Source organism: Nymphaea colorata, chromosome 12 (assembly GCF_008831285.2).
Source record: "Nymphaea colorata isolate Beijing-Zhang1983 chromosome 12, ASM883128v2, whole genome shotgun sequence".
Classification (NCBI taxonomy): domain Eukaryota; kingdom Viridiplantae; phylum Streptophyta; class Magnoliopsida; order Nymphaeales; family Nymphaeaceae; genus Nymphaea; species Nymphaea colorata.
Genome location: NC_045149.1, coordinates 22,758,225 through 22,781,314, shown reverse-complemented (window position 1 = coordinate 22,781,314; position 23,090 = coordinate 22,758,225). Strand labels below are relative to the sequence as shown.

General features: G+C 37.0%; 1 protein-coding gene across 2 annotated transcripts in view; it reads left to right on the top strand.

Annotated features, from left to right (window-relative positions):
* LOC116265767 (uncharacterized) overlaps window positions 1–23,090 on the top strand; it is a 63,253-nt gene that overhangs the window by 15,410 nt on the left and 24,753 nt on the right. For both annotated transcript variants that reach the window (XM_031646653.2, XM_031646652.2), the window contains exons 12-18: window positions 6,296–6,540; window positions 9,562–9,810; window positions 14,498–14,653; window positions 17,072–17,206; window positions 17,313–17,555; window positions 21,450–21,568; window positions 22,668–22,791. In XM_031646653.2, the coding sequence (XP_031502513.1) occupies window positions 6,296–6,540; window positions 9,562–9,810; window positions 14,498–14,653; window positions 17,072–17,206; window positions 17,313–17,555; window positions 21,450–21,568; window positions 22,668–22,791 (1,271 nt within the window). The remainder of the gene's footprint in view (window positions 1–6,295; window positions 6,541–9,561; window positions 9,811–14,497; window positions 14,654–17,071; window positions 17,207–17,312; window positions 17,556–21,449; window positions 21,569–22,667; window positions 22,792–23,090) is intronic.

Here is a 23,090-nt window from a genome sequence, read left to right as displayed (position 1 = left end):
AATTAGTCTGGTTCTTGGTACACCTTTTTGTACTTTGAACTGTTGTATATTGGATATGGCTTCTGAATCTCTGATGGAGGTGTGAGGAACTCAGTTTCTGAAGCTGTTGCTGTTTTTTCCTCCTACACCAGCTCATACTTTCCAGTAAGCATATGGTTGTGAAATTCTATTGTGAACTCATAGACATGAATTTGGAAGTGTTACTGAGTTAAAAATATGGTACAACTGGAGACTTGAGACAACAAACTTAGAAACAACAAACAGTATAAGTTGTTGTTATAGTTGGAACAAAGTAAGGAAGAAAGGAGAGAAAAGATTGAATTGCTTTTATTAACCCTCACCCTGGGGCAAATAGCGACTAGTGAGAAAAGTTGCAAATAAGTCCACAATATTTCAAAAATGGCTAAAACAATCTTAAGACAAGTTTCAGATATGCAGCCTACTCAAACTTATGATTCTTTCTTTCGACACTCTCCCCAAGCTGGAGTATATATATCTATTATGCTCAGCTTGTTCCAACCAAGGTTTTAAAACCCAGTAACTCGTTACTCAACTCAGCTGCTCTTGACTCATGACTCGGCGGGTTAAGTTGGTGAATCAGACCTGCTTTTGTTAACTTTTTTCTTTGAAGAAATAACAATGTATAACTTGTTTTTTAACCATAAAAAGATTATAAAATGACCTAATTTTTCTCATATGATTCAAAAATAGGTCAAACTAACATCAAGCAAAGCCATAGTTCATAATGAAGTTACATGTATTCATGTCAAAAAACGGATTTTTATAAACGCGATTTTTTCGAAAAAAACATGAAAAAAATGTGATAAATTAACTAGTTGTTTTAAACTTTAAGAAATTAGTTTTTTTTGAAAAAAATGTTAATTTTTTTTTACCATTTTTACTTTTTTAAAATTTTAAAAATTTACCGTATTTTTCCCGTTTTTTTCAAGCTCGCCGTATTATACCAGAGAAAAACCTCGCCGTTTAAAACTCTGAGATGTTATTTGTGACTATGGTAATAACTAAAAACTAAAAAGTACAAATTATGCCATTAACGACATTGATCATCATCAATCAAACTACTGTTGGTACTGTATAATTGCACACAGAATAAACATTCATGAGCATCATAGTTGGCAAACTCGTGACTCTAACTCGGATCGGTTGATGAATGGGTCGCCGGGTCAGCAAGTTGACTTGGTCGAGTTTTAAAATAACTTGAATCGGGTGAGTCAGGGGCGAGTCAGGCCGAGTCGTGCAAAGTCAGGGGCGCGCCTGGCCAACCTTGACTTGTGGCCAGGTTTTCTAATGATCTGAGTTGACTCGGGCAATTCATGACCCAACTCGGCGAGTTAGCCAACTAATGATGAGCATAGAGGATTTATTCACAATCTAACTTTTCTCCCATCAATTCATTGACGTAAACTCATTAACATCTCATTTTAGCTCTGTCCCACAAGAACTACATCATCAAAATTTAGTGAATTCACAACTACAATAGCTTCATTAACTGCTCCCTATATTTATTTATAAATTAAAAGCACAGAAATAGTAAAGTACTTTTCTTAATTTTCATAACTCATCCAAATGGAAATCCACATTCATGACAAGAAAATGAACATAGTGAATAATGCAAGTATAGTTATATAGGAAGTAACAGATAATGGTATTGAATTGAACTTTTAAAACTTTAAATCAATAGCAGAGAGTATAGAACCGTATGAACTATGAACCACTGTTCTTGAACCCTTACTATTATTCATATCACTCAGACCTGTAGGGTGCAACAAGGCATCTTGAATAATGCCCAAATCATGGAAACAGGGATACCACCTTGAGGGCGAGGCTGCAAGAGAGAGGGAGCAGAGCGAAAATCAGAGAGGAAGAGAGAAAGCGAAATGGCAGTCACCGGAAATGGAGAGGAGAGTGATGCTGAAAAAACAACAGAACAGATAAAGGGAAACATGTCACGAAATGGCAGTCATCTGAAAAAATGGCAGTCACCAGCGAATCCTTATTCTCACCCAAAATAATGTCCGATCACAAAAACTTTCGAAAATAAAAAAATGAATAAAATAAGCATAGCGTACCTGAGAAGCCGATTTTTTTGTTTACGCAGATGCAGTTGTTGGAATCCCTATTTTTGCCGGAAATATTGACGGAAACAGTGAGGGTAGATGAGGGTTTCATGTGCTTTCTCTGTTCTCCCTCAACTTTTACTCTCACGAGCAGAAAGCCGATTGAAGGTTTCCTTGTTTCAACATCTTTTATAACATGTTTTAGTTATGAAAACGCCCCCAACAAGTTTGAGTTTTTACAAGAAAAAAACTTAACAACTGACTCATCACTCGGCCGAGTGACCCGAGTCCAAGCCAAGTCTTACAGAGTTTTTGACAACACCGAGTCCCCCTACTGGGTTGACCCAGTAAGAGGACAAGCTGAGCCGAGTCGGCGAGTTTTTACACACTGGTGCCAACATCTAGAGAAAACCCAAACTGGCAATGAGCTTGGTAAGTACATGTGCTACGTGATCTTCAGACACCACGACATGTAAAGATATGTCTTAACTGCATCAAGTCTCAGATATAGTGGCAGTCTATCTCAATATGTTTCATCCTTCATGAAATACAACATTATTAGCAATGCAGGTAGCAACTTTATTTTGACACATCATCAATTTTGAACGCTTGCTTGTAAATCAAACAGTGTGAACTTGATCATCATTTCAGCTGCTCTTCGAACCATAACTCTATGCTTCAACACTAGACCTAGCTACCACCACAGTTTGCTTTTTCCTCCTCCATGCAACTAACTCCTCCTGAAAATGCACAAAGTCCATTAATAGACTTCTATTTTTAATGGGTCATGTGTAGTTGGCATTAGGATAAGCAATTACATCAAATGAGGAATTTTGTCTGAATAACAGTCTCTTCCTTGGATAAGACTTCAAGCATCTAAGGATCATCAATCATCATTACTGCACTTTGGTTGGTTTTTTCATGAATTGTTTACTAACTTTACTCATATACAAGTTTTTTTGACAATCATCGCACATATACCCAAGTTTTTCTGAAAAATGCTGCATCTACACCATGCTAAAATAGCTCATAATATATATGAATTTTTGGATATTAGCGGGTTTGGCTGCTAGCATTTCTTTTAGCAAGTCAAGCCCATACTATTGCTGGCCACCTCAATGCCCAAGAAGTATTTGATCGACCAAATCTGTAGCAGCAAAGTGCTTCTGAAGATGAAATTTTACGTCTGATGATATCTTTTTTTTTTCACGGTTTTCAGCAAGAATAATTTCATGCACATAAACAAATGGATGGTCGTTAAACCAATGGATGTTATACATTGAACATGAAGGAAGTGCATATGGACAAGCTCAAGGAGACTTTGATGTCTACGCTTGTAAGATGAAGAGATGTATTATGGGCTAAATAAGCATTGGACTCGTAGTTTGTTAGCTGTACAAAGACATTTAGAAACATGGATTTACTCATTCACATCTTGATTACTGTCTTTACTTACAAAAGGCAAGTCTTTATGACACTTGTGTTGATGATATGATAATTATTGAATAGCTTAAACTACCTTAAAGGTATTCTTGTAACAAGTTTCAAATGAAAAGCCTTGAGGAAGCTGAAGTACTTCCTTAAGGTCGAAACTGTTCTTGTGGCCCAACACATGTATACTATTCGCCTACTTGGCAAAAGCGGTATGATAAATTGCAATCTTGTGGTTACACCAACTCTAATTCCTCGAAAATTGAGCGAGAATGGTGGGGAATTATGTCGGGTGCCACCAATTATTAAAACATAAAGGAGAATGCTTCAATATCCAATCTTCACTAGAGTACACATAGTCCATATAGCTAACCAAATGTCTTGCTTCAGAATGAAGAACTGCATATAGGAACAGTTCAAAAAATTATTGCAATACTTGAAAGGTACCACAAAAGACAGTTTGATTTATGAGAAAAGGAAGCAACATCATGATATGTTGATACTGATGACATATGCAAATGCAGATTAGCCAAGACCCAGATCAAAGGAGATGAGTATTTGGACAATGTGTTTTGGTTGGAGAGAATGTAGTTTCATGAAGTAACAAAAAAGTTGATAGGTCAAGTATAAAACAGAATACAGGGACATGGTTTCAGCTACATCTGAATTTATTTGGATACATCTTTTCTTGAACTTGAAAAGTTTTACCAGCATTAGTTCTCTTCAGCTGTATCTGAATTTTTTTGGATGCAACATCTTTTGTTGAACTAGGAGAAGATTTACTCGAATCAGTTTTCTTTTGTGATGGTGAAAGTGACACTAAGATTTCATTGAATTCTATACCAAATGAAAATTCAAAGTAGTGTAGCATTTTGTTAGATAGAAGATTGAAGATCAAGAGCTAGAGTGAGGTGCACAGGGATAAAAATCAAATTGCAGGCATGTTTACAAAAGGTGAGTCTCAATAGGGAGGTTTGATTCATTGAAATTTGAAAGCAAGTTCGCAAGGGCATGTTCAACTTGAGGGACACTGTTAAGATGCGTTTGTGTTATGTTGATTTCACAGGTATCCATAAAGGACTGCATTTATTGAAAGGTTTTTTTGTCTTTTGGTACCCTAATTAATCGTTAGAATAAAGGAAGCCCTGGTAACATGTGTTGATGCAGAACCTTCAAAACTATATAGAATGGGACCTGTTCTCCTTTCTTCCTGTACAGTTCAGGTTTCAGCAACCTTTGTGGCTTATCTTGTCTCTATTTCAGCATATATGCACACACATGCACATGCACATACATACACAAATAGATGAATAGATTTTTAGATATGGATATGTGTGTGTGTTGTAAACCACCTGCTATTTACAAGGATCTGATATTATAAGGTTCTGTTTATTGCATTTGCCTGCCTACTTGGACAACATCCTATCTGTCTTTGCATGCATGAGACAGCCAGACAGGTTAATTTGGATAAGGTTCACTGAGTGACTTATCTCAGATAAAGTGCCCTGCAAAAAGCTGTGGCATGTTATGATAGAAGATGGCACTTATAGATGTGGCAAGTTTTGAGGAGAAAAGTTCTGTGTCTGAATAATGAGATCAACTAAAACATCTGTTTGCGCACCTCCTCAATGACACAATTGGATTGAAGAACTTGCAGTCGATGCCTGTTTATTTTAAGTTTAAAGAGATGAAAGGACTGAAATCCTTCATTTTGATTTGTTTTTAAGGTCTTAATGGAATAAAATGAATTTGATAAAAAAGAAAAAGAGGCAGTTTATACCTCCAGTTGATATGTGAAACCTTGACATAGAAGCAGTGTTATCTGTTATGTATCGTAGAGGTTTGAAACCTATATGATACACCTACGATACATGATACACCCATGTATCATAGGTGTATTGCCTATGCGTGTACAATATGGGCAATACGCCCCCATATCATACAATACAGGGACAAAACAAAAAAAGAGGCCTGAGAACCTTTTCTCGTGCTTCCTTTTAAAACAGCTCCTCCCTCTTGTTTTCTAAACATCTTTACAAGCTGTGGGAGAGGGAAGTTTTGCTAGTTTCTAGAATAATCGACCATATGCTGGTGAGGAAGAAGGTGTTAAAACAATTAATGAGGAAAATGAGGTTGAAGGTGAATGATTATCGTTGATTGGTGATAATCATGATACTGGTCACTTGACGTTAAACAATTATATGTTGTGAACTTATGATATAATCGAGAACACTTTAAACTTGTGATGGATGCTTATTATGTTATTATTCTGAATCTATGATTTCTTATATTGAATACATTCTTCCTATTTTTGTAAAATTTTCTCTATTTTCCATGATTTAAAATTTTTTTAACTAAAAATGAATTGTATGGTACGCTATGCTGCGTTTATGATTCATTATGATACAATGTATAGGTTGACCCGATCGATATGCATTAGAATACACCTTTTACAACATTGGACAGAAGTGTTGATTAGTATAGGCACCTAATGTCACTTTCTACTCTTTTTGGATAAAAAAACTGAAAGAGCGTGACTCTTTGGAAATTTCTCATGTTTATATGCTCCATATGCTTCATCAGCAATTCATGTATCAGTAAAATTTATTTATGCAATGTTTTCTTTTGCGGTAAATTTTGTGGATCCCCCAGCCAACATTCTTTGAATCCCCTGCTGTGCTTTTATAAAGTTCCATTTCCTAGATGCATGTTATCCTTGTTTGCCTCTTATTTAATACAAAACTTAGTGTCTTTAACATAGTTTCTTGTACTTGTGTGAACAATAGGTTCCTTGAGGGAAAAGATTTGCCATTGGCTCTATGAAGATAGTATGGCATCTTCTTGCAATGAAAGTCCTCTTTTGAAGAGGTTGTGTGATTTCCCTGAAAAATTTATTGCAAATAATTCTTCTCATACTTTTGTCACATTTGATGATGAGGACTTGAGTGTGTGGAAGTTAGAGGCTCAAAGATGGGCGAGGATGCTTTTCCTTCTTGTGGCAAAACATAGCCATTTCGAGCTTATATTTTCTGTATGTATTCTTAAGCTCTCAGTTATTTGATATTTTCATTTATATTTTGGTATTGTTTGAATTAAGAATTTTAATTCTATTTTAGGTGTTTTCATGCCCATTATTTAGTTGCATTTGATGATCATATCATTATACCTGTATGTGGGCAAGAACTTGATAGTAGTCCTATACTGAAGATATTTGGACATCCTTGAAGGATTTATATAGCTGGATTTTGCACTACCAAGCATCTCGATTCTTAGCCTTTTTGTGTGCAAAACTGAGATCATCCATGGGACAGGTTGGGATCTGCTGCTTTTGACGCCAAATTTTGGGTTGTGTCATTACCGTAGGAGCACAACTAAATGAAAGGAATAACAGGTAATAAATAGAGGAGAGAGTGAGCTCTTGGAGTCTCCAACGGCTAGAAATCTAGCGTTGGAGACTCCAACAGCTAGTCTCTCATCAGCTGAAATAAGCAGCTGATAAAAAAAAGGGTAAAAATAAAAAGATAAAAAATACATAAAAATACATAAAAAGAGGAAAATATATAAAAAGAGGCATAAGGAAAACATGAATAAGAAATATAAAATTACACTATTACCCCTTATGAATTACAGATTTCTAACATTAGCATCTCATGTGTAGGGAACAATTTGGCAATATCCCTACCTTGAGGTCCATGCTATCAAGTATCTTGGCTTGTAGCTTTTTCAGAGTGTGAACCTAAGTTCTCCACAAGGTAGGTTGGGATCTGCTAGATTCAGTTTTTGGGATTGAAGTTATTCCAAATATTCGTTATTAAAAAATGCCATCTTAAATAACACATCGTTATTGTTTTGGATCCCAGATCCGAGAGTTGAACATGACTTTGCTATTCTATTTCTAGTGAGATCAAACTGAAACTGTTCTAGACACTTAACTGGTGAATTCATCTATCAAAAGGGTTGTGAACTGGGTACAACATCGTAGACCCATGTATATATGTGCATTATTCTCTATAAAATTTTTTATGCATAACTATCCATAAGCCACTTGCATGTATGAGACATTAGGACCCTACAAATATTTGTGGAAGCTGTTAGAATTTTTAGCAATGCAAACAAACTCTTGAAACAGAGCTCCAACACCACAGAAGGCCGGTGGTCTGATAAACCTGGCACTGATCGATGTGCCTAGAAAAGCAAATGTGTGTGAACATCATATAAAACAGGGAATAAGATGTCTAAAGCACACTATGATGAGTGACATATGGAGCTTGATGGTGCTCTATGGGAGATTTATGGCAACCTAGTAGGGAGAAAGCTAGTGGTGATATAGAAGCTTGCATAAGAGGTAAAAAGGTATCACAAATACTATGTGGCATGGAAAACTAAAATTCAGCTGAAACAGGGGATGTTTGAAGTACTACCGATTAGGGGAAATTGTAAGTTTTAAAAGTACTACCGATTACTTTGGGATCAACATGATTTATATATATTGCACTGCCACAAATATCGTGAGATTTTTGAAAATCTCGTGATATTTACAAGAAAAATTGTAATGACCCAACTCACTCCTAGGCTTGGGCCCCCTAGTTTGATGGATCACAACCCGACTCACTCGCAGGGTTGGGCCCCCTGGTTTGACGGATCCCAACCCGACACCTAGCAATTTCTGTTTCAGCTTGAAAAAGGTTAGGAATGAGCACAACCAACCATTTTAACAACCCCCTTTGTAAGCCATTGAAGATCTCTCACAATCTTAATTACGAGACTAAACTTTTGGGGTATTACAAGCCACCCCTCTTAAGTGATACGTGTCTACGTGTGTGGAACCCTAGGTCCAAGTTTTGAATCATGCTTTGATACTACTGTAACAACTCGACCTGCTCCTGGGCTTGGGCCCCTTGATCTGACAGATCTCAAACACATTTCCTAGCAATTTTGGTTCCAACATGAAAGAGTTAGGAACTAGGACAACCAACCATTTTAACAACCCTCTTTATAAACCCTTGAAGATCTCTCACAATCTTCAGTACGACACTAAGCTTTTGGAGTGTTACAAAAATAGGCAAACAGAAAAAAAAAGCAAAATCTTGTGAGAAGTTGAAAATCTCGTCAAAAGGAAAAAATTATGATTTTTTCGTGATTTCTTAGTTTTTAAGTTTTTTTTTACAATTTTTAAGATTCTTAGTTTTTTTTTTCTATTTTAAAAAATTGTAGAAAAATTTCTCGAGACTTTTCCGATAAGAATAAATTTGCCAAAAATACCCAAGAAAAACCTTGCTGATATTTTGCCAAGAATGATATTTGTGACAATGATATGTCTTATACCTATTTAGGACAAGTTTCTTTTTGAAAATTACACTTTTGCTGTTTTGCATGCAGATGATCTTAGGTACAAGTGGTACAATATGATAGCTTGTTTTCTTGCATCTCATATCATGCTTTAACATGGGGCATCTGTCAACAACAATTACTAATATCATCCTATGCAGTTTTTGGGGAAGGTTTTCCTTGAAAGTTTTTATTACTCAAAATTGGAGTCTCTTAAGAAAATTTTGGAAAATTTTAGAAATTCAAAATATTAAAAATATAGAGGAAAACAGAAAAGTTCCCAAATTTTGAAGAATTCTTTAGATTTTTCTGGTACAAATTTTTTTTTACATTATAAATGAAAGAAAAGTTTGCAAGTACATACTTAAACAAAAATTTGTGAGTATATGCTTACACATAAACAAAAGGTTCTTTAAGGAAAATATTATTATGTTACCACAGTTATATCATAAATTCATAATATTTAAAATGACTATGATATGACAATATTTACAAAATGTTGGTGATAATGGCAGAAAAGGCATGAAAACTCTGTCTATGAGTTCATATCTGTATTGTGATTGAAGCTCCTTGAGCGTATGATTTAAGAACGTTAGTAGTCTATAGGGTGTAGGTAAAATAAAAGTTGTTTTCTAACTATGCTGGTATTACATTGAGTACTGTTATCTGGCCTTTCACTTGTCTCTCTATTTTTGTGTTAATTTCATGAGATCTTGGCTTGCAGTTTGTCAGAAAGTACGGTTTGAGTATTGGCCAGGAAGATCAATGTATGCCATGGAACTCTACAAAGTTTCTTCTTGTTTTCATCAGCTTGATAGAGGAATTACAAATGTATCAGAAAAAGCTGACTAGTCACACTGCCAAAATGGGTACTGAGATGAAAACATGCAATGACTGTATAATGATGGGAAAGGATTTTCATTTGATTGGTGCTTTATTGGAAAAATGCCTGGAATCATTCCAACATATTTTGGTAAGTACATACACATTTGTTGCAATTACTGTTTTTCAGGTGCTGCTGAATCAACATTAGAAAATCATAAAGGATGGGTCATGACAATGTCATGCAATAAAATTTTCCTAAAGAAATTATTTAAAAAATATAAGTTCCGAAAGAACATCATTACTTGTTTAGTGATAATTGCGTTGGGCATCCTGTAACTGAGGCACGGACTACTAGAACAAGTAAAGTGAACCATACCAGACAAGTAATATTCAATGCAGCAAAATAATATAGCACACAAAATTATCACAATTCAGTGGTCTATTGATTGGCATAAACAACAAAAGCAAAGCTCCTCAGTTTTACCTAGTTTCTTTAATCATGAAACAAAATGATAATCTTCTTCATCCCTTTCCGTTTGCCTTCTTAGAGTCTCAAATCATCAGCCAGCTGTTTTCATAAACGTTAACTTTCAAGGAGGAGGCTCTTCCTGCATCCATCATGCTGCAGCTTTTATTGTGTCCTTAATGTTTATTGGTCGTTTATGAAGTACAAAATGTTACATATATCTGAATTTATAGTTTTGAAAATCCAAGAGATTAAGATGATAAGACCTAATCTTTCCATAAGTCTGTTAAATGTGAGACTAATTGATTGTTTTCATCACCTTAATATGGAGGCATAAACAAAATTCTCATAACATTTACCTAGTGTTACATATCTCACATTTCTCAATCAAAATATATCAAGCAAGGGAACATATAGAAGTGCATATGTGCACTCTGCTCTTAGTTAACCAGAAAAGGTAGCATAAGGACCTGTATGTGAAGTACAATGTAAGGCTGGACAATAGGTGTGTTTGGGTAAGCCTGATCCAAGTCTTTGGTCATGGGCCTGCTGTCAAGCGGGTCCATCACCTGGCAAGGCTGGCTTGTAATGATCCTAACATTTCTGGACTTCTTTTTTCTCTATGTAGTGGAAGGAGCACTTAAGCTTGTCTTGGCAAAAGAAGCCAAATCTCTCTATCCTGAGCTAACATAATCAAACTATGAAAGTTTTACGTCTCTTACTAGAAATTTGTCAAAGCAAAAATAGCTCATAAATTCAAAAAGGCTAAAACTCATTTAAGTTAGCATTCACACATTGAGCATCACTATCAAGTCTTCTGGTGCATCACCTTGTCTTTTCCATCTACTCTCTAGCACCTGAAAAAATTCGTGTACATGGTGAGTACTGCAAAATTCTTTTTATTTGGTGAGTGCTGCTCTTGGTCTAGCTCAGTCAAGCATAGGACAAGTCAAGATTAACTTGTGTGACTTCTAAAACACATAGATGCATGCATGACATATAACAATTGATAAATTACAAATAGCGAAACACTGGAGAAAGCATGCAACAAGCAGATGTATGATAGTGATTAATTATATTCGTCAACTTTTAGTTTTTTGCATGCATGAATTCATGCAAAAATTGTCTTCAACTCTAATAAGCATCCATGAGAGATCAAGGCTACCAAAGCTATAGATGGCGGGAAACGAGGGCTTGGTATTGTATCATGTAATTCAATTTTCATATCAAGAGTGCAATCATCCATTTGAACCATGCTAGTATCGTATTCAACGAATATTTTCCTTCATGATGCAGGCCCAGTCTAGCCCACTTCTAGGACCCTAGGGTGAAGCTTGGCTAGAGGCAGCTGGGCTGCCTTGCAACCACATTGAAATGTGGCCATAGATGGGCAGGTATCTAGTTTCGTTGGCCATAATTTTGGAGTTTGAGAGGTATTTCAGTTATATGCTTGCTCCCCAAATTTCAGGTCAATCCGAGCGTGGGGGAGGGAATTCCGACCATCAGAAGTTGGTCGACTAGGGGTCAAACAGGTGGTGTGTGTTGTTACAAGTTCTGGTTGGCACACAGTCAACTGGAGAAAAATTGTCAATATCTCCTTCGTGGACATGTAATAGCTCGCTGGAAAGATAATTTTAGAGAATATAAGCACACGATCATCCAACCTTGTTTTCTTAGGGCTATCTGCTGAGAAAGGTAATGACTGAATCTTGATTCCTGTTGAGATGGATATTGGCTATGGGGAAACGACTGTCAGATGAATTGTGCATTGGCAACCGTTAAGGGGTTAGACTCAAAAACTCACCGAGGAGAGTGACACGGGAGAGGTTGGCGATAGTGATCAAGTGCGACTGGAAGAGCTTTCCGCGTGAGAATGTCCAGCTTGTGCACTTCCTTCTTTCAACTAGGAGAGTGGCTAAGGGTAGGTTGCCTGCCAAAGACCAGGGAAGGAGCAGCATAGACAGACCGGATCCCTTTGGGATTTTGACAGAGAAAGAAGGAACTCATCGGAAAATTGAGAGAGATGCTGTTGCTGGAGAGAAGAAAGAGAGAGAGAGAGAGAGAGAGAGAGAGACAAATAACCTCAATCTTGAGAAATGACAAAGTCTAGGGCTTTTAAGCCTTTGTGCATGCAAATCAAGGAGAAATCCAATAAAAAGCAAGGAAATTCAAATAGCGCAACATGATTGGTCGAGATGAGGTGGCGGCAAAAGAGATGGTAGATCCAGTGCTCCTATTGGCCGAGTCCCTTTGGGCAGCTGCAAACAAGGAGTTTGCCATTTTGGAATGGGCAGCTCATTGGGTGCCAAAATCTGGTGGCACATGTGGGGCCCAACCTCTTGAGGTGATAAATAGATGGTGGCAGCTGATAGGGTGTGTGTAGGACCTAAGCTGAGGTGGACATCCATGTGGACACTGGAGTGTGCTGGGCATGTGTCATGCAGTATAGGACGCGCTGAAGTATGGTCGGCTCCTCCTAGCAAGTGGCTCCTTTAGGGGCACAACAAGGGGAACAGACACTACTAGGGTTTGGCTAGGATCGGGTCTACGTAACCTACTCGGATTTTGGCCGAGCTCTTGTGTTGCCAGGGGCTGGATGTGAGGGCGTTGGCTGCAAGCACGGTCACTGCCATCTGGGGAATGGGGAAGGTGTGGCCTATCTTCGGGTGCATGAATGGACATGGCCAAGGATCAAGAAGGGCTTGAGCCCTTGTGCATCTTTATGTTAGCCTCCTAACAGTGTGTTGGTTGTGGCAATTTAACTTCTTCAAGAGCTGTAGCTGATGCTTATGATATTGGGTGTGGCCAACGGTGGCTGAGCCAAAGGGCAATGAAATGGATGCAGGCCAAGGAGGGGCCGCATCATGAGTCTAGTGTAGCAACACAGGTTGGAAGAGTGGTCTGTAACATTGTCATGGCAAGAGAGCAAATACACTTTTCAAAAGTATCTTGCACAACAACCTGAAAACTGTTACACCTGAAAGAGGTGGGGAGCTTATGCTCAAAATTGTAGTTTAGTTGGAAGAACAATACAACTTGTCTAGCCTTCCACCCACACGAGATAACCGCAGTTCCCCCTTATTCGTTTCAACAGTTTGAACCATCTACAGGTCAAGGCAGTTAATCATTTTATGAGCTGATCTCACGGACTTGATAATGAAGTGTAACAATGTGCAACACGCCACTCAATATTGTCCAACAAGGGAGAAATTTCATGTCACCAGCAAGATAGCATTTAAGTGCATTATTTTGAGTTCAATTAGATTATTGCATGATCAGTAGCCTCCGACATAATGTGCATGCATGTTTATGTGAAAGTCACGGTTATAAGTTATTACCTTCTAAACTAAACAAATAGCGTAACACATATATTTTCAATTTGTATGCACATATTCTAACATATACAGTATGCTAAATGCATCATTTCTAGGCATGACTGTTCTTATAAATGCACACGATCATAAGCTAAAATTCCATCAAATTCTGAATAAGTGTTTGCTAATAAAACATCGATCAGGTTGTTGTTTGAATAGTCCAGAAATAAGGATAAAATAGGGTAATTCTAAAATTCATTGAATGTACAAAAGCCAGGTTATCAGGTTCTGAGATGCCCTCATCTCAGATCACATCTGAACTAAGTTTAGCTTTAGTTTCCTTTAACCTCAGATGATTAGTGTCAATTGCTGATCAGGTTAGACCTTAAACAGCTTCAATCAGATTCTCTTCAGGTTTGTATTACGAGATAATAATTTTGGCTGAATTCAGTTATATTTGATTCTATTCTGTTGTGTCCAGATTCTAAAAGTTTTGATCATGCCCAAATCTTCAACTGAGTTAAGTGCGGATCTTGGTTTAAATAAATCAAGATCAAGTCAGGTTCTAAATAAGGTTTAGGTCAAACCATATTCAGTGTGGTACCTGATCTGGACTGATCTAAATTCAGACCCTGATAAGATGCCCCAAGCCTGCATTTGCATGCTATGCTACCTGTACCACAGCCTAAAAAAAGTTAGTTTGATCTTGCTCATGAAGCTAAATTTTAGTAGGAACTCCATATGTCAAATCCAGTGTCATATTAAAAACAAGGGTCTAAAACTTCTTAAATCTAAGTTTGGAACAAGAAGTCAGATAAGAATGTTAAAGGTCAATCTGTACCACTCCTATGGCTTGCACAAATGTATCCAAGTCCTTGACCTGTTTAAAGCCGAATTTCCTTTCCCAACAGCTTGAAGTTACAATTAACTTTTGGTATGCAAATGACTTTCACAGTTCTAATTGCTTTCCTGCTTTATTCTTGTAGGAGGAACTTGTTCCTCTTTCTGGCACACAGTATTAGAATTCTAATTGCTTTCCTGCTTTATTCTTGTAGGAGAAGCTTGTTCTCTTTGCAAGATCAGCATCTGCTGTATTTTGGTCCTGCAATATGCCAGAAGGTGGTGATTTACCTGGTTCTGTATTGGGAAAGCTTGGGGGGCCCAGTCAACGGAGATTGCCCACCTCTTCAGCTACTTCTCTACTGCAGGCTGTAAGCTACTTATACTTTACTGAATTAATTGGATGTTCGAGATAGATAGTTGGTTCATGTTTAGCATCCAAGTGACAGCCTGTATATAAAATACACAAGTGTACATGCTGAAAAAAAAAAGCATGACAGAGTTCTTGATAGGGAAATGTGCATGTTAAGTAATTCTCTATTGTTATGCTTCATATTAGTGGACTTTTTCTTTTCATGCAGTAACTTTAGACTTCTTGTCTTAAATATTTCTTTTGGTTTTTCACTTCCATTCTTCATGGTCCAATTTTAGGCATGTCATGAAATATAGTTGTTCAAAATAATTGTCATTAGAAATTTTATGAATTAATGTGAAATTGTGGTCTAGTCAATTATAATGGACATATGGGTTAAGGATTTTGCAACATCTTGCTGTTCTCATTTCTTCTATTGTGAATGGGAATAGAGTCCCCATGACTTCTGAACCTCTTGCTATTGTGGCTTATTGATCTGTCAGAAAACTTCTTTTAGGGGAGTCATGCTCAGGAAAATTTTGTGAGGTTTTTTACAATAATTCTTTTCTTGAGAAACCTGGAAATTTTAAAAAAATAAAATGACAAATTTGACAGAGTACGAGAAGGACATCGAGAGGACATTGTTACCAAAGGAAATCCAATCTGAGAGGAGGCAGGGTCTGTCAATGGCGATCCTCTTACTCCCATTGCACGTGATGATAAGGAAATAAGATTTGCAACGACACAATGGATTCCTCTCTCAAAAGAATGGGTGTGCCTCTCTCATTCCTTCTGCTTGCATTTTTCTGAAACAATACACATGGATCTCGAAGCCTTCTTATTACTAGCTTTCTGCAACAATTAGGGCAGACAAATGGGAAAATCTTTTTCTGGAAAAGAATAGAGGTAACATTTCCTAGTTATGTCTTCACAACTTAATATTTTCACGTCTTTCTTAAGTTTTTTTTTACACCCAGGTTAGTAAATTAACAAGTTATTACCAATCTGATTCTTGGGAATCTTGTGGCAAGTTTTGGAAATAAAAAAATATAAATGAAGATAGAAAAATTATGAAACAATGAGTTTTCTTCTATTTTTTGTAAAAAGAGTCAAATGTAAAACTATAATCTGAGTTCTTACTATTTTTAAACAAAATATTTCCCAACAAATCATACAAGTTTTTAAAATTATGAATGATACAGAAAATGAAAAATATATATACCCAAAATGTATGAAAAATTATTTTTCTCACAAGAAACATACCGTGATATTACTGTGGCAGTACCATTAAAGTCTCATTATGTTTTTTCTGGCAATGTTTTGTAAATAGTATATGCCATTTTCTTTGTGATATTGTCTGGGTCTCGTTTGACAATAGAAACACAGTTCAAACTATTTCCTATATTTGTGTATATGGTCTAATATCACAATAACTGGAAGCTTGGAGAAGGAAGCATATGAAGCTTGGAGTCCAATGAGGAAGGGAGATCCCAAGAGCTGCAAGTTTATCACCTTGAGTTTGTGGCTTCATGGTACTGATTTTTTACGTGACGTAGATGTTCCTATGTAACATGGATGCCGATAAATTTCTGAGCAAATTATTATATATGAGTATTATCACAGTTTGCAAGGTTAACTTTTAGTTCTTTCCTAATAATGGTTTTTGTTTTCATTGGCACCATCTCAAAATTGTTCTTTTCCTTGATAACGTCCTGGGACATATGGGAAGATGAAAATCATATCATATCAGAAGTTAGAAACAAACCAAGTAAGGTGCTTACCACTTGTATAAATTTGGGAACTCTTGGAATCTATGTTGCATGAACACTTCAAAAAGCATGAATTGTCAGTGCTAAGCCATGTCCGATCCCAAATTTTTTTGCACATCAAGGCACTTAAGACACTCCATTTTTTAACTATGAAGTGTCCACAAAAGGGATGTGTAGCAAATGCATTTGTCATGTACTATGCACTGAAAAAATGTTAAAAAAAAGAAAAGAAAGGAAAACAGAGAAAAGAGGAGGAGGGAGGGGGAAGAAAGAGGAGGGAGGAGAAGAAAGGAGGGAGGAGGAAAGAAAGGAGAATAAAAACTTACTTGGGCGGCACAACAAGGGGTAGATGTTTAAAGCAGCTAGGGCTTTATAGACTTTTCCCTTTTTGCTGTAAACCTTTCTTCCATTACTATATATGCATGTGTATATATATATATATATATATATACACATACATACATATCTGTGTCCAAGTGTCCTATTTTTTAGGCTCACCATGTTTGACACTCGTATCTATGCAACATAGCTTGGAATGCAATTGTACTTTCATTTTGATGTTATGTTTGATATTTCCTTATTCATTCTTTGCCTGTTGGATACCTTTTCATCTTTCCTCACCAGTTCTTTCTCTATCAGACAATCAATATTCTTGGATTGTTTTTCAGGTCACATCTCTAAGGGCCATCACTTCCATATTGAAGTTGTATGCTCATTCAGAGGATGGTCTGGTTACTTCGGCAGTTGAATTTTTGTGGAGTTACACTTGGAATGTGATTGCATTGCGGCCTCCTGTAACAGAGGTACATCTAAGGACGAAATTCTATTATTGCTTTCATTATACCTTTTTATATTCATCAAATTTCTAAATACATCATTAATTTGTTATTCCAATAAAATGTTTTGTAGGCTGGAGCAGAAGTTCAATTAGCTGCACATGAAGCTCTGGCTGATGTTCTCGAGGCATTAGCTGTTACATGTCTTCCTAGAGATGTTCACATATTAATGATGAATGACAAACCTGTAGTTGGAGAGTCAGAAACGAGAATCATTTTGGATCCACTAGTGAACAAGTTTCTTGACTGCATCAATAAGCTTCTTGCAATAGGAATGCTAGCTCGCAGTCGGCGAGCTGTTTTGATTCACTGGAAGGTTCTTTTGATTGCTCATCCTCTACATTATTTGATACCAATCTTTTTCACATGCCTTCTATGGTTGAAAATTTGAAATGTTTCTTTGCCATGCCATCCTGTGGTGCAACAGTTTGACTACTGAAATTTTGCCTTTTTTTCTTCATTGGTGTGAAAACAGAGGATGGGAATCAGATAATTGCTTCTGATCAGTCACATCTGTCTTCAGGATTGCTGCTTTATGGGAAATTTTCTGATTGCTTGCAAGGTCTTACTTTTTAGTGACCAAAATAAAGCATCAGGTTGTAAGTACCAAGTCTAGGTCCATTACTGCTTTTCCCTGCTTACATTGAAGAGAACACCAAATTTGTATTCAGGTGGCTTCAAAAGCCAGGTTCACGATCTATTTTTCATTAGAACCAGGTTTTTGTGAAAAAGAGCAGAAGCAAGGGTAGGAAAGCTGCTTGCCCTTCAGTTGAAAGCTGGTCAGGAATGGTTCAAAAATTTATTCCTATTTTGTTGCCAATTTTCTATTGTTTGTTTCTTACCACCCATCAGCTGAGAAATGTGCTGGTCAGGGTTGAGGAAGCCTTGAAGCACTCTGAGTTGTTTTTGTGTCTATAGAAGAACTGAAGTACCCGAGCTACTGCAATCATTTATTTGTTTCTTCCCGCTGTACAATACACAGATGAGAATTATAGATATCAATTGACTTAGCGATTGGAGTCATTGTGCCATTGGCATGGTTTTACCCTTTTTAAAACTATTAAGTATTCCTGCACTATGCAGTCTCTTGGTTCTTGATTCAAAGGGTTCTTAATACATTCAGGGAAACCTTGTCAAGAAAATGCTAAAATTTGTTTGCGCTATCAGTCTATGCCAGTTGGTATCAAGCCTTCTTCTTGATTCAATGATCAACAATAAGTTTGGGAAAACAATCTGAGAATGGTATTCCTGGAGATCAACCTACAACAGGGACTGGTTTTAGGACTCTTCTACTATTTGTGGAATAGTTGTTCATAACATGATGATGACAACCATAAGAGCATGGGTGTAATAGGCTGCAAATGGTTCAAGGTGCTTATGACCTGCATGCACATGCTGTCTCTATAAGGTTTTTAGTCAATCATGAACTAAATTACTGGAACTTGGAAGACAACAAATAGGCACTTGACCTAGGGCCACAAGACCTACAGATGATGGGAAAGGAGCACTGTAAGAGAGCAAACAACTTAGCTGGTGTTACAAACTAAAACTTGGGAGCGTATGTTATGACTTATGATTGCCTAGGTGCATTTCATCTGTAACTATTGGGCAGGGTGACTTGGTGTTTGTACTTTCTATCTAGGGGCTAAGTTGGCAGACTTTGGCTGTAAGCCAGCCAATAGTTAGGTTGCTAGTGAGAATTGAAGCCTGAAATCATTGACATGAGGTGGTGTCATGAGTGGGGATCAGATGGATCAAAGCATACAACAAAATGGCTAGTGAGGAGGACCGAGCCATGTGGACCAGGTGGCTTGCAAGCTGTAGTCAGAAGTGCTAGGTGGGGCTTAGGTAGTGGACCTTCAGACAGGATTTTGTGTGACCTAGGTGATGCGAACCGACTAGTGCTTGCTAGCCAAGATCACCAAGCCTCGAATAAGGGCCAACATGATGACCCAATCGTCAAAGGGAAGCACCAGTAACAGTAAGTACCAAATCAATTGTGCGATCTACCTGCTTTGAATCAATATTTGGCAACAAATTGTCTGGTTAGGTATCTTTGAACTATTGCCACAGATATGGCGAGATTTTCAAAAATGTCATGATATTTACAAAAAAAAAAAAACTAGTAAAATGAAAACGTCTGGAAAATCTAGCAAGCTTTTGAAATCTCAACAAGAATATCTTGCAAATTTTTTGTGATTTATTTATTTATTTATTTTCTTTTTTATTAGTTTCTCATTTATTTTTGTTCTAGGATTGATTATTTTTTTACAATTTGCCAACATTTTTCTTGGGAAAAACAACTTCAGCAAAAAGTACTTGATAAAAACTTTGCCAATATTTTCCCGAGAGCGATATTTGTGGCAATGCTTTGAACGACATTAGTGAGCGCTGTTACACTTGGACCTTGTGTAAAGTGCTAAAGCTCGAACACAATTTACAAATGAGACGTCCTTGCTAGACCCGGTGGAGAGCTTCATTATATGAAGATGTTGCTCCATTTCATGCAAAAGGCCCTTACTGATGCAATGAACTAGGCTGTGGATCTTCCCAAGGAGCCTAAGAGAAACATTGATGGAGGAGAGCTTGGGATTTGGGAAGGATGCCACCAACCTGGAATGAGGAGGCTGGATTATCCTCTTTGCCCAAGGAATTGGCACGACAAACACATAAGAGAGAAGAAGACTCGATGCTTTCAAGAACAAAATTCACTCATCATCCATAACAACATTGCAAAACCAATGAAATCCAAAATGATTTATCTTTAGGTTCCTCGAGATCTTTTTTGGCCAGATTTTGAAATTTGAACTTGCTTCAAGGTTGTCACAATTTTGTTGCGGATATGGTTGTTCCTTATTTGAGTAGGCTCTCCTCGTTTTGTGCATTTGAAATAGGAACTGTTTATCCTTCCTTCATGTGTGCATATCCCTCTTGAAGGGGGTGTATAATTGGAGGAAGAGCTAAGTTTTTCTTCTCAAACCATTTCATCCTTCTTTTCATGCGCATGATACATGAAGACTGCAATTTGTTTAATCCATTGCTTTTTGTTCTCTTCTCTTTGTTGTTTATTTCTTTTCATTTGTTGCCCGATGCAATTGCAAAATGAGCACTTAAAGTCTTCTTGTGTGACTGTGTCTGATGAATGTAAGAGGGCCTTCTAATCTTTTCCTTTGGGCCTACAATTATTGATTTTTCTTGTTCTTACTTTCAGCCTTGTATGTATCATGGAAGTTCCTCTTTTGCCTTGTGAATACGAGTCTTCCCCAAGGGCTTCCTTGTCCTTCACACCAGCCCACCATAGTGAACTTTTCCACCATTTTCTTGAGTCCAATACATAAATGGAAAATTCTCTTTTTGTTTTAGGAATATGAGGCTTCAATGAGGACTTTCTTGTCATTTCTTCTACAGCCCACAGTTGTGGACTTTTCCAGCCCACCACGTTCGACTTTGTTTTTCATTTCTTCATATGTATAAAGGAGTGGGGCATTGGTTCACCTTTATGCACATGCCATGCATGTTAGCATGGGCCTTCTCCAAGATGGGCACAAGATGAGCTGAAAATACATGTTGCTTTTGACCCATACATGTGACGTTTAACATATTGTTATGGCTCCCTTTTGAAGTCACGCAGTGCCCTATATGCATGAACCGCATAGCCAAGGTCTGTTCTCTTTTGAGCGTAACATTTTTCCTTTAACTAAACAAGAATGTTCCATATTGACCAAGACATGAGATATTTCCTTTTGATATTTGTGAACAAAATGACATATATCGTGATCCTTCATGAAAAATGGTTTAGAGCAGGTGAATTCCTCGAGCTTGGAATGACCTTAGACCTGATCCAACATTTTGAAATATGTAATTGGATTTTATGCAACTGGCCAGCCTAGCGTGGCAGAGCCAAGGGGGATAGGTGTTGTGCTAGGCAGGTCCACATCACTAGGTGAGCCGAAAAAACTAGTAGTGAGAAACAATGGTACAATAGCAAGATTTATGCAAGCCTTATATTATTGAAGGCATCTCTTGATCTAATGACAATCTCCATCACTATGCCCACCATCAACCTTTGAAGTTTGTTAATAATCATACTATTTTTTGTATTTAGTGATCAAGTTTGCGTACAATTTGGTAGTGGCTGGTAGTCTTCCTATGGAAGAATTTTACAACTTTAATGTAGGGTATAATAATGCTTTCTTTTTCTTGTGTGTAGTGGTGCAGCCTGGATTCATTGCTACTCATCCCCTACTGCATAGTTAATAGTGGAGAGCACAAGGAACCCTGCATATCAAATGAAACTCTTAATCGAGTTCTTGTTGATGTCGTTGATAGGTAGGTCAGTCAAGGCAATCTTAATGTGTTCTAGTTCTTTATTTGATATTGATCCTCATGACGGGGTTTGCTTTTCTTTGTTTATTCAACTAGACTTGTTTTGTTTTGTTTTTGTTTTTTTTTTGGGGGAAAACCTCAGGAGAATATGGATGTTTTTTTCTAAAAATGGAAAAAATCTTAAACTTTGGTAAAAATAAAATGAGGAACTTCTTAGGAACGTGACTCTCTCATACTCTCTTAACTCACCAAGAGAAGAGGAAAACAGAAGAAGAGAAATAGAAAGAAGACACAAAGATTTACGTGGTTTGGAGACAACCTTCTCCTACATCCACAGCCACCACAGAAAGCAGTTTTTCACTATCACAGAAGAATACAGAGTGCAAGCTAAAACAACGCCTTCATAAACAGGAGATTAGGGCAAAACTCTCAAAGTGAAAGAATTACATAAATGCCCGTATAAAAAATCAGGTTATTGCTCCCGGACCCCAACCTTCCGAACAAGTATGCATCAAGCTCTACACTCCAACAAAACTAATAAGAAATAAAAATTATCTAGGATAATGTTTTTGTCACAATAGAAATGACAACAGATTTTTGCTCTTAAATGAACATGGATAAACTAATACTTAAAAGAAGAAGAAATGAAATAACGAAACATAATTTTTAAAAGAAAAGTTAAATATTGCGTGCCTTTCACTTTGCATAAAATGGAGAAAAATATCGAAAAAAAAAACATATGGGTGTCTTTTCGTGGTTTAAGTTCCCTTACTTTGGCTTGCAAATAAAATACATAAAAAGACAAAAAAACATGTGATAAAATCATTTTCATGGTTTCAAAATATCACATCTTTTTCATGTTTTTTTTTAATTTTTTTTCGTTAATATCACGATATTTTTGAGAATATCGTGATATCTATGACTATGATCTTAATTAGAAAACTTTGTATTTCTTTGTATTTAAAAGAGTTTATGTCTGTTTCACATGAATGGTAAGCAGAAATTTCTTCCCCATTTGCATGATAATTTCTCATTTGGTGTAAGCATATAGAGATGTTTCTGGAATGAAATATCTGTTTGATTTACTGGATGTATTCCGCAGCCTTGAAAATGCAAGTGAAAGTTCTTTCCTTCCTATGCTGAGATCAATTAAATTGGTAATGGAGTTGCAATCTTCAGCAGGAGCACCTTTATTGAATTTATCACGCATAGGTTTGGATACAGAGGTGAGTCCTTCATTAACTTCTCTCCTTCATGTAAATCGAGTTGGTGCTGGTGTAGGAGATTATTGGTTATCATTTGAAGTCATTTTTTACAGTCTCTCTCTCTCTCTCTCTTGGGGACACTTGTTTGTTGCATGGACTTGGGTTGGTAAAATTGGGAAATGAAGTGCTGAACTCCCATATGAAATAGGTATGGTTTGTGGTGTATAGTTCTTAGCGATTAGCGACACATGAATACTGAACTGAACTACCTCTGGCAAACACATTAGCAAAACAGTTTTTTCTTGCCATGTCTGTGAGAT